At 38.5% G+C, this 14,486-nt stretch overlaps 1 protein-coding gene across 1 annotated transcript in view; it reads left to right on the top strand.

Annotated features, from left to right (window-relative positions):
- Positions 1-14,486, top strand: part of LOC140679755 (tubulin-specific chaperone D-like) — a 79,215-nt gene that overhangs the window by 38,859 nt on the left and 25,870 nt on the right. Inside the window, exons 15-26 of the mRNA XM_072915804.1 lie at positions 2,903-2,960; positions 3,049-3,078; positions 3,351-3,436; positions 8,800-8,880; positions 11,005-11,078; positions 11,198-11,315; positions 11,389-11,449; positions 11,531-11,553; positions 11,631-11,662; positions 11,744-11,806; positions 11,869-11,945; positions 13,034-13,115. Coding sequence (XP_072771905.1) covers positions 2,903-2,960; positions 3,049-3,078; positions 3,351-3,436; positions 8,800-8,880; positions 11,005-11,078; positions 11,198-11,315; positions 11,389-11,449; positions 11,531-11,553; positions 11,631-11,662; positions 11,744-11,806; positions 11,869-11,945; positions 13,034-13,115 — 785 coding nt within the window. The remainder of the gene's footprint in view (positions 1-2,902; positions 2,961-3,048; positions 3,079-3,350; positions 3,437-8,799; positions 8,881-11,004; positions 11,079-11,197; positions 11,316-11,388; positions 11,450-11,530; positions 11,554-11,630; positions 11,663-11,743; positions 11,807-11,868; positions 11,946-13,033; positions 13,116-14,486) is intronic.

Raw genomic sequence — 14,486 nt, 5'->3', positions numbered from 1 at the left:
CTCTAATCCAACGGCCGTGTGATGGGGGGCGAGCCAGCTTCCAATTAAACAAGATCAATACAATTTTTTAATTTAAAAAAACATACGCTTTTTTTTGGGAAAACAATGTCTTTTCATTTTTATGGAATTTTATGGAATTCAAGTTGAACATTGTCATTTAAATACTTCAAAAGTAAGAAATAAAATCCACAACAAATGTTCATAATTATAAAACCAACAATAGAGTACACACAGAAATGCTTGTGTTCTAATGTTGATGCTTAGAATTCCCGGGATCGTTAAAGCACCTTGCTCGCCGTGATAATTGGTGCTGCGTTGCTGTAGCAGGGTTTTACTGTACCTTCTTAGGACCGCTGTTGGTGTTAAAAAGAGCCTCAGACCCTGTGTGCCAACCATACTTACACGATGTCACTTGTTCAATATCACCATCAATCACTTGAATCTGCATTCATTTAGCGTTGGCGCCAAAAGGAGGTTTCTCCTACTTTTTTCTGTCTGCTGGTTAATCCTGCTAATAAGAAACGTCAATCCATGTCATACCGTATCATAGTCATAACAAACATACTGTTCAATTAAAACCTCTGTCACATGGAGCATCAGTATCTTTGTAAAGACAGACTCGATGTTATTAATTCATATTAAATTGTCCCTAATGAAACCATTTAGCTGGTTTGGTGCATTTGCAAACAGCTCAAATGATGTACAAATCAAACTATAACCTGCTACCCAATAATGTACAATAATTATTATCAACAAAAGAGGAGGAGTATAATCTGAGAGAAAACTCTTAACTGAAAACATTTGCATGCACGTACAAAACTGGGGTTGGATGATGGATAAATTAAGCAAAGAAGTCAAAAAATGTGCTAATATGATCACCTTTAAGAGACTATTTGAACTACAAGTGTTGACAAAGTACAAAAAGAAGAATTGTGACATTTATTGAACTATTGAAAAACAAGATATGTTATTGTTATCTCAATAAGTGAAACATAACGGTTTTAACTATTCAGAACACTCATATTTAGAATTATTAGATATAAATGATGTTAGAAATTGAGAACAAGAACTAATGTGTTTGTTAGTAATTGTGATTAAGTGGAAAAGGGGTAGGATTAAATAAGCTTTGCTTCTTCCTACTCCTTTCGGGCTTGATTTAAAGAGAAATGGAATATATATCGATATACAGTTAGGTCCATAAATATTTGGACATTGACACAATTTTCAGTATTCCAGCACTGTACAACACCACAATGGATTTGAAATGAAACAATCAAGATCTGCTTTAAGTGCAGACTTTGAGCTTTAATTTGAGGGTATTTACATCCAAATCAGGTGAACGGTGTAGGAATTACAACACATTTTATAAGTGCCTTCCACTTTTTAAGGGACCAAAAGTAATTGGACAAACTAATATAATCATAAATAAAATTGTCATTTTTTAATACTTTGTTGCAAATCCTTTGCAGTCAATGACAGCCTGAAGTGTGGAACACATAGACATCACCAGACGCAGGGTTTGGTCCCTGGTGATGCTTTGCCAGGCCTCTGCTGCAGCTGTCTTCACTTCCTGCTTGTTCTTTGGGCATTTTCCCTTCAGTTTTGTCTTCAGCAAGTGAAATTCATGCTCAATTGGATTCAGGTCAGGTGATTGACTTGGCCATTGCAGGACATTCCACTTCTTTGCCTTAAAAAACTATTTGGTTGCTTTCGCAGTATGCTTGGGGTCATTGACCATCTGCATTGTGAAGCGCCATCCAATGACTTTTGAAGTATTTGGCTGAATATGAGCAGATAATATTGCCCCAAACACTTCAGAATTCATTCTACTGCTACTGTCAGCTCTCACATCATCAATAAATATAAGAGATCAGGATCCACTGGCAGCCATGCATGCCACTACCACCACCATGCTTCACTGATGAGGTGGTATGCTTTGGATCTTGAGCAGTTCCTTCCCTTCTCCATACTCTTCTCTTTCCATCATTCTGCTACAAGTTGATCTTGGTCTCATCTGTCCATAAGATGTTGTTCCAGAACTGCACAGGCTCTTTTAGATGTTTCTTGGCAAACTCTAATCTGGCCTTCCTGTTTTTGAGGCTCACCGATGGTTTACACCTTGTGATGAACCCTCTGTATTTCCTCTGGAGAAGTCTTCTCTTAATTGTTGACTTGGACAGATACACCTACCTCCTGGAGACTTTTCTTCATCTGGCCAACTGTTGTGAAGGGCTTTTTCTTGACAAGGGAAAGGATTTTTCTGTCATCCACCACACTTGTTTTCCGTGGTCTTCCAGGTCTTTTGGTGTTGCTGAGCTCAGCAGTGCGTTCTCTCTTTTTAAGAATGTACAAACAGTTGATTTGGCCACACCTAATGTTTTTGCTATCTCTCTGATGGCTTTGTTTTGATTTTTCAGCCTAATGATGGCTTGCTTCACTGATAGTGACAGCTCTTTGGACATCATATTAAGAGATGACCTCCCCAGATTCCAAATGAATATACCACACTTGAAATGCCATCTAGGCCTTTTATCTGCTCTTTGTAAATTAAATAAATGAAAAAAAAACAAGGGAATAACACAAACGTGGCCATGGAACAGCTGAATAGCCAATTGTCCAATTACTTTTGGTCCCTTAAAAAGTGGAAGGCACATATAAAATGTGTTGTAATTCCTACACCGTTCACCTGATTTGGATGTAAATACCCTCAAATTAAAGCTCAAAGTCTGCACTTAAAGCAGATCTTGATTGTTTCATTTCAAATCCATTGTGGTGTTGTACAGAGCTGGAATACTGAAAATTGTGTCAATGTCCAAATATTTATGGACCTAACTGTATGTTCGAAATAAACTTCTACCAACCAACCAAATGAAGTGTCTAATGTATATGTGCTTTTCCACAGCTCTTTGCAGATCACCACCGTGTTTGATCGAGATGTCAGCTGCCGCAGAGCTGCCTCTGTACGTGTTTGGCATTCGCATCAACTATCATAACATATCAGTTGTCTTGTGACAGAATTCAATTTGTTCTTGTCTCACTTTGTCTCAGGCCGCTTTCCAGGAGAACGTCGGCAGACAGGTCTGTGATTACACGATTGTACCACACTACTTCATATTACACCTTCACCGTGATTTCTTTTTAAGCTCATTTGCTGTCAAAATAGTGTCGAGGTCTTCATGATACAACTTGTAGTGCTCATGAAAACGTTTGAAGCTGGAATAGCCTTCCAGTACAGCTTCAGGGCAGCAGCGAACTACAGTTCCTAACTGTCACTGAGCTCTAAATCACTCTTCAAGTGTGTGGCCACGTTCCTTTGTGCTGAATTGGCGTGTTTGTCTGTCAATCAATAGGGGACATTTCCACATGGCATTGACATTGCAACTGCAGCCGACTACCATGCAGTGGGAAATCGCAACAACTGCTATCTGAAGACCAGGTAGGAAAATACATGCAGTAATACCAATATTCACCATGAATTGATTAACTTGGACCCCTACTTAAACAAGTTGAAAAACTTATTGGGGTGTTACCATTTACACAGGCCTCTTAGTAGGAGACAAAGAATGACATTCTGATTGACACATTTTACATATACACTGTAACTCTGCACTTGTCCAATGTCAGTGACATGCGGTGAGGTTGATGGCTGGTGAGGCACTGACTTCATCACAGTCAGATTTACAAACATATGAACCCTAAAGAGTATCTTATTCACCATTTGATTGGCAGCAGTTAACGGGTTATGTTTAAAAGCTCATACCAGCATTCTTCCCTTCTTAGCACTCAGCATCAAGGGTTGGAATTGGGGGTTAAATCACCAAAAATTATTCCCGGGCGCGGCGCCGCTGCTGCCCACTGCTCCCCTCACCTCCCAGGGGGTGAACAAGGGGATGGGTCAAATGCAGAGGACAAATTTCATTACACCTAGTGTGTGTGTGACAATCATTGCTACTTTAACTTAACTTTAACTTTACACATACAAACTGTAGCACACAAAAAAGCACATTTAATAAAAAAACGTTATTATGGTCTTACCTTTACTTATAAATGCGCCGCTGTTGTGCTGGATTAATGAACCCCCTGATGGGAGTGTTATATCAACTAAAGCCCTCACTTCAACTTTCCACGTGCAAGATTGAATCTATTTAAAAAAGTGTAACCGAGGGTTTATAAATGTGGCCTATACTGTATGAAACTACAAAATAACAAACACGGAGGCTCCAGTTTACACGAGGACCACTTTATTTACATTCTTTCAAAAACTTCCGCTCCACTCCAACGTGTCAAAATTCCGCTCTTAGCGCCTTCAAAATAAGAGCTCAAGGCATATACTGTATAACAGCGCATAACAGGAACTTAACATCACAAAGAGGAAAGCCCATAAAAATAGGTTACAAAAGTTATTTAATAAGAAGCCAAAAAGTGCAAAAACAATAATGTTCGTGTTGGAGGAGTTGTGAATTAGATACACCTGCAGTCTGCAGGTTTACCTAATGTTGTGGCCCAGCAGTCATTCGCAACTCCTCCAACACCAACATTATTGTTTTTGCACTTTTTGGCTTCTTATTAAATAACTTTTTTAAATAGATTCAATCTTGCACGTGGAAAGTTTAAGTGTGGGCTTTAGTTGATATAACACTCCCATCAGGGGTTGCCATGCATTCTACGGCGGGGGTGCAGGAGGCGAGCCTCAGCCAGTGCGTCTTTTGCAGCCGTTTTATGATCGCTCAGCACAAGAAATACGTTACACACATACAGTTGTTGACAAAATACACTGTACATTATATACCTCAGCTAACTAAACTATGGAAATGTATAATATAATTCATATAGCAATACGGTCTCACTGCACAGCAGGCCAGCAGTTAGCCGAGTCCGTCCATGTTGAGGCACTGAGTGACGTGCCTCGACTGGCTGCTGTTCATCGCACCATCTCTTCTCAGTATTTGAACGGCAAATGTGAAAATTCAGCGATTTTGAATAAAAATAATCTAAAACTGGTGAAGTTAAATGGAAAATAACTTTATAGTATAATCACTGGATACATTTAACAATTTAATATATATTTTTTTCTTTTTAAATTTTTTTTCTTTCCATGATGGCAGGTGAGGCCCCGCCTCACCTGCCTCTAGTGACTGCACGTCACTGCCTAATGTATAATGCAATATAACACAAAGGTTAGCAACACCAGCTTAGCTATGTGACCTACATTGCAAACATTACAGTCACGTTTTAACCGAACATCATGCGAGATTAGCTTATTGTTGCTTAAGAAAAACACAATGATCAAATTTGCAGCTCCTATATTTGATTGACAGATACCGTATTTTCCGGATTATCAATCGCAGTGTTTTTCATAGTTTGTGCGACTTATACTCAGGAGTGACTTATGTGTGAAATTATTAACACATTACCGTAAAATATCAAATAATATTATTTATCTCATTCACGTAAGAGAGAGGCGTGTATATCAGCAATCGTCACACACACGTCAACCAATAGAAATTCGGCGGGGGCGGGTCATGGCACAAGTGCATTGTGGGTCATGGTGGAGGTGTATTGTGGAAAAAAAAGATGCTACCTGCTACTATGTCCGGACCTTTGAAAATGGATCATTTCAACATTGGCAGTAACTTATAAAAACTGAGAAGGGCTGAACAAAAATGGCACCGAAAAGGAAATCACTTACTGCAGATTACAAGCTGGACGTAGTGAAATATGCAGCAGAAAACGGCAATCGAGCAGCAGAAAGAAAGGAAGCGGCGCATACCTTTGGAGTTGGCAGAGTTGTTTAGAAGCGACACGGAGGATGAAGATTTCATGGGATTTAGCGATTAGGAGTGACAGATTGTTTGGTAAACGTATAGCATGTTCTATATGTTATAGTTATTTGAATGACTCTTACCATAATATGTTATGTTAACATACCAGTTGGTTATTTATGCCTCATATAACGTACACTTATTCAGCCTGTTGTTCACTATTCTTCATTTATTTTAAATTGCCTTTCAAATGTCTATTCTTGCTGTTGGTTTTTATCAAATACATTTCCCCAAAAAATGCGACTTATACTCCAGTGCGACTTATATATGTTTTTTCCCTTCTTTATTATGCATTTTCGGCCGGTGCGACTTATACTCCGAAAAATACGGTAGTTGCCTTTATTACAGAATATTCACTTGACCAGCAGAACACAAGCCCCCTAAATTAGGTTTAGTTTTATTGCTCCACACTTTGCTTGTTTTTAGTATCAGTTAATTCAACCTTATTGGTTAGTGATTCAACTTTTTTTTTTTGCGTGTCATGTAGGTAGTGGGTTGCCTGATTTTTTTTATAGGACATAGAGTTTATAAGATATACACGGAGGGGGCAGGCTCAGAGAGGGGTTTCCTTCATCAGTGTTTGATTTGTGGCAGCACAGCACAAATCTGAACTGCCACGATTAGACCTGTGCACTCATTCATGAACACATTATAACACACCGGCTCTGACAGAATAAGAAGACAAAGTAGGAGGGATCGTTGGTGCCAATTTAGCGAGTAATTGGACTCTTCTATACACTTTTTTTGACGAGGGCAAAGTCAAGCAGTCACAGACGCCTCTGTCTTGTGTGTGATATTAAAAAAAAAAAAAAAGCGACTGAAGAAAGGTAATTTATAGTCCTGAACGTATACATTTTGCTTTTTGTATTTTTTTTGTCACTTTTTGCAAATGCGTCATTGCCAATTTTGCAAATTTGGCAATTACTTCTTCTCCCAACCGAGCACCACCTCAAATAGAATGATTCCCCCAAAAGTGGAGCAGACATTCACTGTACAAACATACATATACACATACATGTACATATACATTCACTGTACAAACATACATATACACATACATGTGCATATACATTCACTGTACAAACATACATATACATATACACATACATGTACATATACATTCACTGTACAAACATACATATATACATACTGTACATATACATTCACTGTACAAACATACATATACACATACATGTACATATACATTCACTGTACAAACATACATATATACATACTGTACATATACATTCACTGTACAAACATACATATACACATACATGTACATATATATTCACTGTACAAACATACATATACACATACATGTACATATACATTCACTGTACAAACATACGTATACACATACTGTACATATACATTCACTGTACAAACATACATATACACATACATGTACATATACATTCACTGTACAAACATACATATATACATACTGTACATATACATTCACTGTACAAACATACATATACACATACATGTACATATATATTCACTGTACAAACATACATATACACATACATGTACATATACATTCACTGTACAAACATACATATATACATACTGTACATATATATTCACTGTACAAACATACATATACACATACATGTACATATACATTCACTGTACAAACATACATATATACATACTGTACATATAGATTCACTGTACAAATATACACATACATGTACATATATATTCACTGTACAAACATATATATATACACATACATGTACATATATATTCACTGTACAAACATACATATACACATACATGTACATATACATTCACTGTACAAACATACATATATACATACTGTACATATACATTCACTGTACAAACATACATATACACATACATGTGCATATACATTCACTGTACAAACATACATATACATATACACATACATGTACATATGCATTCACTGTACAAACATACTGTACATATACATATACACATACATGTACATATGCATTCACTGTACAAACATACTGTACATATACATTCACTGTACAAACACATATACACATACTGTACATATACAATTACATATATATATATATTAACACATACACTCATGCACATAATCACGTTTCATCGAGCATAAATTAACGTTGCTGCCCTAGGGTAAACTGGGTAACACATGGTACACTGACAAAGCTTAACCTATTGATACTATAACAATCTACAAGGTTAATATAGGTTGCTTCTCTTTCTTCCCCTCCATTTTTCTGCATTATTTTGTATCTCTAGTTATTGTTACATATATGTATTGTTGCATTTGAACAACTTGATTGTTGATAATAGAGGTCAATTATTGGTATTGTTCATTATGAATAGTGCTATTTTTATTGGTATTTGTATTTCTGTAGTGTAATAATGCTCATTGTCATTTCTGTGTTATTATTCATCTCGCTAACTGCTGCTTTGCTCTCACTTTTACCGTCATATTTGTACTTATCGTATTTGCTGATGTTGCTCTATTGTTGTTGTTGTTGTTGTTATTGTTGTGTTTGCTGTTGTTGTTGTTGTCTCTCTGTCTTATCCCCCTCTTGTCCCCACAATTTCCCCCTCTGTCTTCCTTTTTTTCCTCTTTCTATCCCCTCCTGCTCTGGCCCGGCTGCACCAAATGATAATATAAGAACATTTAATAAAGTCATATACAAATAAGGCAACAAGAGAAGTATCCTACACTTCTCTTGTGTAAAGTAAATGTGAACAGCCGATATGGGCATCTACATCAACTATATGATTTGCCTGAGAAAAGAAAAAAGTGGAGCAGACGAGTGAGATAGATTTTTCTTATGTTGGTGTTCATAAACAGTCTCCAGAGACACATATTACTGTACATTATTAAAAAGTCAGTCTTGCATTATTAAGTCCTACCACCACCACATTTTTAAAACAATAATCCAATTCCAGTGTTTTAATGCTCAGTTTCTTGTTTTTTTGTTTCTTTTTTCAGTGTTTACATTTCCAGTTTTCCAGAGTACACCAATGCAATGATTGACCACTTGGTCGCAATGAAGATCAACCACTGGGACAGGTAAGTACTTCTATACCAGTGGTTCTTAACCTGGGTTCGATGGAACCCTAGGGGTTCGGTGAGTCGGGCTTAGGGGTTTGGCGGAGGTCAAAACACACCCGACTCATGGTGTAAATACAAACTTCTCCCTATCAGTGTATTACGGATACGGCAACAGCAGAAGTCAGACTGATTTCCATCCATCCATTTTCTACCGCTTATTCCCTTTGCAGGTGTGTAATTTGTTGTGAGTTTATGCACTGTGTTGGTTTTGTTCTTTGAACAAGGTGATGTTCATGCACGCTTCATTTTGTGCACCAGTAAAAAAACATGGTAACACTTTAGTATGGGGAACTTATTCACCATTAATTAGTTTCTTATTAACATGCAAATTAGTAACATATTGGCTCTTAACTAGTCATTATTAAGTACTTATTAATGCCTTATTCGGCATGGCCTTGTTATAACCCTAACCCTCTAACCCTGGCCCTAACCCTCTAACCCTAACCCTAACCCAGGGGTCGGCAACCTTTACCAGTCAAAGAGCCATTTTGACCAGTTTCACAAATTATAGAAAACAATGGGAGCCGCAAACATTTTTGAAATTTTAAATGAAATAACACTGCATACAAAGTTTTTTTTTTTGCTTTGTGCTATGTATAAACCAGGGGTCTCAGACACGCTGCCCACACCTTATTATGGAATTTTTAAGCTGGTGCGGCACGCGGGTTTTAAATGAATAGCGCTTGTCAGCGTCATGCGTGCCGTGATGGTACATATAGCGCCCACTACAACCAGCGTGCCTGATCAACCACATGTTCAATGTAGCTTCCGCTTGCTCACGTAGGAGACAGCAAGGCATAGTTGGTCAACAACCACACAGATTACACTGACGATGGCGGTATAAAAAAAACAACTTTACTCTTACTAATAATGCGCCACACTGTGAACCCACACCAAACAAGAATGACAAACACATTTCGGGAGAACATCTGCACTGTAACACAACATAAACACAACAGGACAAATACCCAGAATCCCATGCAGCCCTAACTCTTCCGGGATACATTATACACCCCAGCTACCAAACCCCGCCCACCTCAACCGACGCACAGAGAGAGGGGGCGGGGGGTTGATGTGTGAGGGAGCAGGCTTGGGGTGGGGGCGGGGTTTGGTGGTAGCAGGGGTGTATAATGTAGCCCGGAAGAGTCAGGGGTGCATCGGATTCTGGGTGTTTGTTCTGTTGTGTTTATGTTGTGTTAAGGTGCAGATGTTCTCCCGAAATGTGTTTGTCATTCTTGTTTGGTTTTGGTTCAAAGTGTGGCGCATTATTAGTAAGATTGTTAAAGTTGTTTTATATGGTCACCGTCAGTGTAACCTGTGTGGCTGTTGAGCAAGTATGCCTTGCTGTCACGTACGTGTGCAAGCAGAAGACGTATATTATATAGCAAGTGTTGGGCTAGCACGTTGTTAATGCAGATTGTAGAGGGCGCCAAATGTTGTACCATCATGGCACACCCTTATTATAGCTGTAAGGGTGAAAATCGGTGAATATTAATCCCGGGAGTTTTCTGCGAGAGGCACTGAAATCCGGAAGTCTCACGGGAAAATTGGGGGGTTCAGCAAGTAAGCCGCTGAGCCGCATCAGAGTGATCAAAGAGCAGCATGCGGCTCCGGAGCCGCGGGTTGCCGACCCCTGCCCTAACCAAATAACTCTAAATTAAGTCTTTGTTACTTAGAATATGTTCCCCTAGTGTCTAAAAAACTCTAAATTAAGTCTTTGTTACCGTATTTTTCGGAGTATAAGTCGCACCGGAGTATAAGTCGCACCTGCCGAAAATGCATAATAAAGAAGGAAAAATATATATATAAGTCGCACTGGAGCCCGGCCAAACTATGAAAAAAACTGCGACTTATAGTCCGAAAAATACGGTACTTAGAATATGTTCCCCATACTAAAGTGTTACCAAAAACATAACTTTGTCTTGAATTTGAAAAAAAAAAAAACATTTAATTTTTTAACTAAAGAAGGGTTCATATACAACTGGTGGGGTTCGGTACCTCAAACAAAGTTAAGAACCACTTTTCTATACCTACAGTGCATTTTTTTTTTTAGATCATTTTTTATGTTTTTGTTTTTTTCAGTTCCATTCGAGAGCTCACATCCAAAGCCCTCCACAACCTGACGCCTCAAGCCCCTGATTACATGGCGACTTTAGGTAAGCAATGTCGCCATACCCGTTTGCTTGAAAGTTAAATTCCTCAGGAAGCACATCTTTTTACTGAAACCTACAATTATTGAAAACAAACTGCGCTTTCTGTCTTGTTTGTTTGCAAGTTTTGCCGCAGCTGTTGCTCATGGCAGTGGCTCCCGACCTTCACGGTCGCCACGGCGCCATCTTGGCGTGCGCTGAGGTCGTACACGCGCTCTACAAACTGGGCCTGCACACCAGCAGGTAAATGTTTTGTAGAGGACACTGCTCACAACCACAGGTGCATCACTTTAAAACAAACTCCATTCCTAAACAGGACCGTAGTAGACATAATTCCCCCAAAATGTGTGGAGGCGTTGAAAGATATTCATCAGAAGGTAATGCATGCTCCACAAGGTATAAAACTGGGGTCAATAACTCACACTTTTGCTAAATACCATGTGTTGACCTACTTTCAGCTACAAGACAGGAAACAGTACAAGTAGGACGAAAAAAATCAAACATTCCTAACGTTTTATGATAAGAAAACATAACTGTTGTTTTTCCAATGTTGTGCAGGGGTTTTGGTGGAGAGCTGATGAGGCCAGCGAGTGAGTGAATCTTAAACAAATTTAAATGCAACAACATCAAACTAACATGAGTAAGATTTTATGAGTTATGGTTTTTTGCAGTGTGCGGACTTATAGAAAAGCTTTCCCTGTCCAAAATGCCCTTCAAGACGGACCCAGTCATCAGTGAGTCATGTAGTTCAATGACAGGCTTGTATGTGCCACTGACCAAGTGTACTGGCTTGCAGCTGGCTGGCAGTGGCTTATTGACGACACCATCAAGACTCTGCATCTAGTCTCCAGCAGCGCCAAGGACGGCATTGTGGTAGGACGAAACATTACGCAATTTTATTCAGCATCTTTTTCCTTGATAAATAATTTGCCTTTGCAAAGACAATAATGCTCAGTTGTTAGTGTAGGCAGGTCTAATGTGGAGCACAAGTGTGACAATTGTATTTACTGTTGTATAGGGGTGTAACGGTACACAAAAATTTCGGTTCGGTACGTACCTCGGTTTAGAGGTCACGGTTCGGTTCATTTTCGGTACAGTAAGAAAACAACAAAATATAAATTTTTGGGTTATTTATTTACCAAATTTGCAAAATCTTCCACCGAAAATATTTTTCTTAGTGTAATATTTGATGTGAAGTAATGGGAACCTTGGATAGGTCAATAATTCATAACATTGATTTTGATTCAATATTATGTTTTGAGCAATGACAGTTTGAAAAAAAAAAAAAACAGTTTTGTTTTATTAGTCAACATTGCAACTTTTTCTAAATTACATTTCACCTTTAAGCTTTTTTATTTCACTTTTGTTATGTTTTTGTTTATTTTAATAGTATCTTTAGAATGTGCCGTGGGCCTTTAAAACATTAGCTGTGGGCCGCAAATGGCCTCCGGGGCACACTTTTGACACCCCTGCTATAGATAATAAAACATTAAATGTGATAAATCTATGGATAAAAAGCAAAGCCTGGTGACGCATGCGCGTTTATCATAACTCTCTCTCTCTCTCTGTCTCTGCCCCTCCCTCACCAATGCTGCTGTTTGTTTTGTTTTTAACCCCTTCTTAACCCTGAACGTACATTGAAAATACACGCAACCCCAACTCAAAATGCCGGACATTTGAGGCATTTATGAAACTCCGCCCTGACAGCTCCGCAAAAGAGGACATGTCCGGTGAAAAGAGGACGTATGGTCAGTCTATCCTAGCCCGTTAGCTGCTAGCATGCTGTGTGTTGTGCCTCGGTGTGCATTGTTTACACAACGTGCGTTACGCTACTTAATATGTCCGTGTGGAAACTCGTTCGGTACAACTCCGAACCGAACCGGAACCCCCGTACCGAAACGGTTCAATACAAATCCACGTACCGTTACACCCCTACTATTGTAGCTTTTGTGTGCCGACAGGCTGCTGTGGTTTGTGCCCTGACGGCCTTGTGTGAGGAGTACTACCAGGCCCAGACTGGCCAGGCTGATTCTGAGAAGCAGAGTGTGTTCTTTTTGCTTTACTACTGTACATTTAAATACAATTCCCTACATTTTTAAAGGGGGGGATGTCATTAAATTGCTTTCAGGGTAAGAATTTTAGGAAATTGTGTGAAGGGTCTGGTTCAAAAATATCTGAATCATTTTATTATAATTCAAACAATACAAAGTATTAGGACCACAATTAGAGATGTCCGATAATATCGGCAGTCCGATATTATCGGCCGATAAATGCTTTAAAATGTGATATCGGAAATTATTGGTATCGGTTTCAAAAAGTAAAATGTATGACTTTTTAAAAGGCCGCTGTGTACATGGACGTAGGGAGAAGTACAGAGCGCCAATAAACCTTAAAGGCATTTCCTTTGCGTGCCGGCCCAATCACATAATATCTACGACTTTTCACGCACACAAGTGAATGCAAGTCATACTTGGTCAACAGCCATACAGGTCACACTGAGGGTGGCCGTATAAACAAGTTTAATACTGTTACAAATATGCGCCACACTGTGAACCCACACCAAACAAGAATGACAAACACATTTCGGGAGAACATCCGCACCGTAACACAACCTAAACACAACAGAACAAATACCCAGAACCCCTTGCAGCACTAACTCTTACGGGACGCTACAATATACACCCCCCGCTACCCCTTGTTACATTGTTTAATGCATCCAGCTGGGCATCACAACAGAATTAGGCATAATAATGTGTTCATTCCACGACTGTATATATCGGTATCCTTTGCTCTGATTAGTTTTTTTGCACACTCTTGACATTCTCTTGATGATCTTCAAGAGGTAGTCACCTGAAATGGTTTTCACTTCACAGGTGTGCTTGAAGCTCATGGAGAGAATGCCAAGAGTGTGCAAAGCAGTAATCAGAGCAAAGTGTGGCTGTTTTGAAGAAACTAGAATATAAAACATGTTTTCAGTCATTTCCCCTTTTTTTGTTAAGTACATAACTCCACATGTGTTCATTCATAGTTTTGATGTGACAATCTACAATGTAAATAGTCATGGAAATAAAGAAAAGGCATTGAATGAGGAGAAGGTGTGTCCAAACTTTTGGCCTGTACTGTATATGCACCACAATTAAGCGCTAAATGTCTTAAAAAATATATATTTTTAAATCCATTCTTGAAGATTTTGAATAGATTCAGAATTGTAATGAATGTGAATCGATTTTTTACAGCCCCACTAATAAATGATATAACACATTTGATGAAAACAAAGCCATACTATTAACTGAAATTTAAAGAAACTTAATAGGAAATGTAAAAGATTGAAATTTTGATAAGACAATTTTGTGACAATGAAGTCGTAATGTTCATTGAAAAAAAAAAATTAATAATTTATGACAATACAGTCAA

This window comes from Nerophis lumbriciformis, linkage group LG22 (genome assembly GCF_033978685.3).
Source record: "Nerophis lumbriciformis linkage group LG22, RoL_Nlum_v2.1, whole genome shotgun sequence".
NCBI classification, from domain to species: domain Eukaryota; kingdom Metazoa; phylum Chordata; class Actinopteri; order Syngnathiformes; family Syngnathidae; genus Nerophis; species Nerophis lumbriciformis.
The sequence above is the reverse complement of the archived record's forward strand: the minus strand, read 5'-3'. Positions and strand labels throughout refer to the sequence as shown.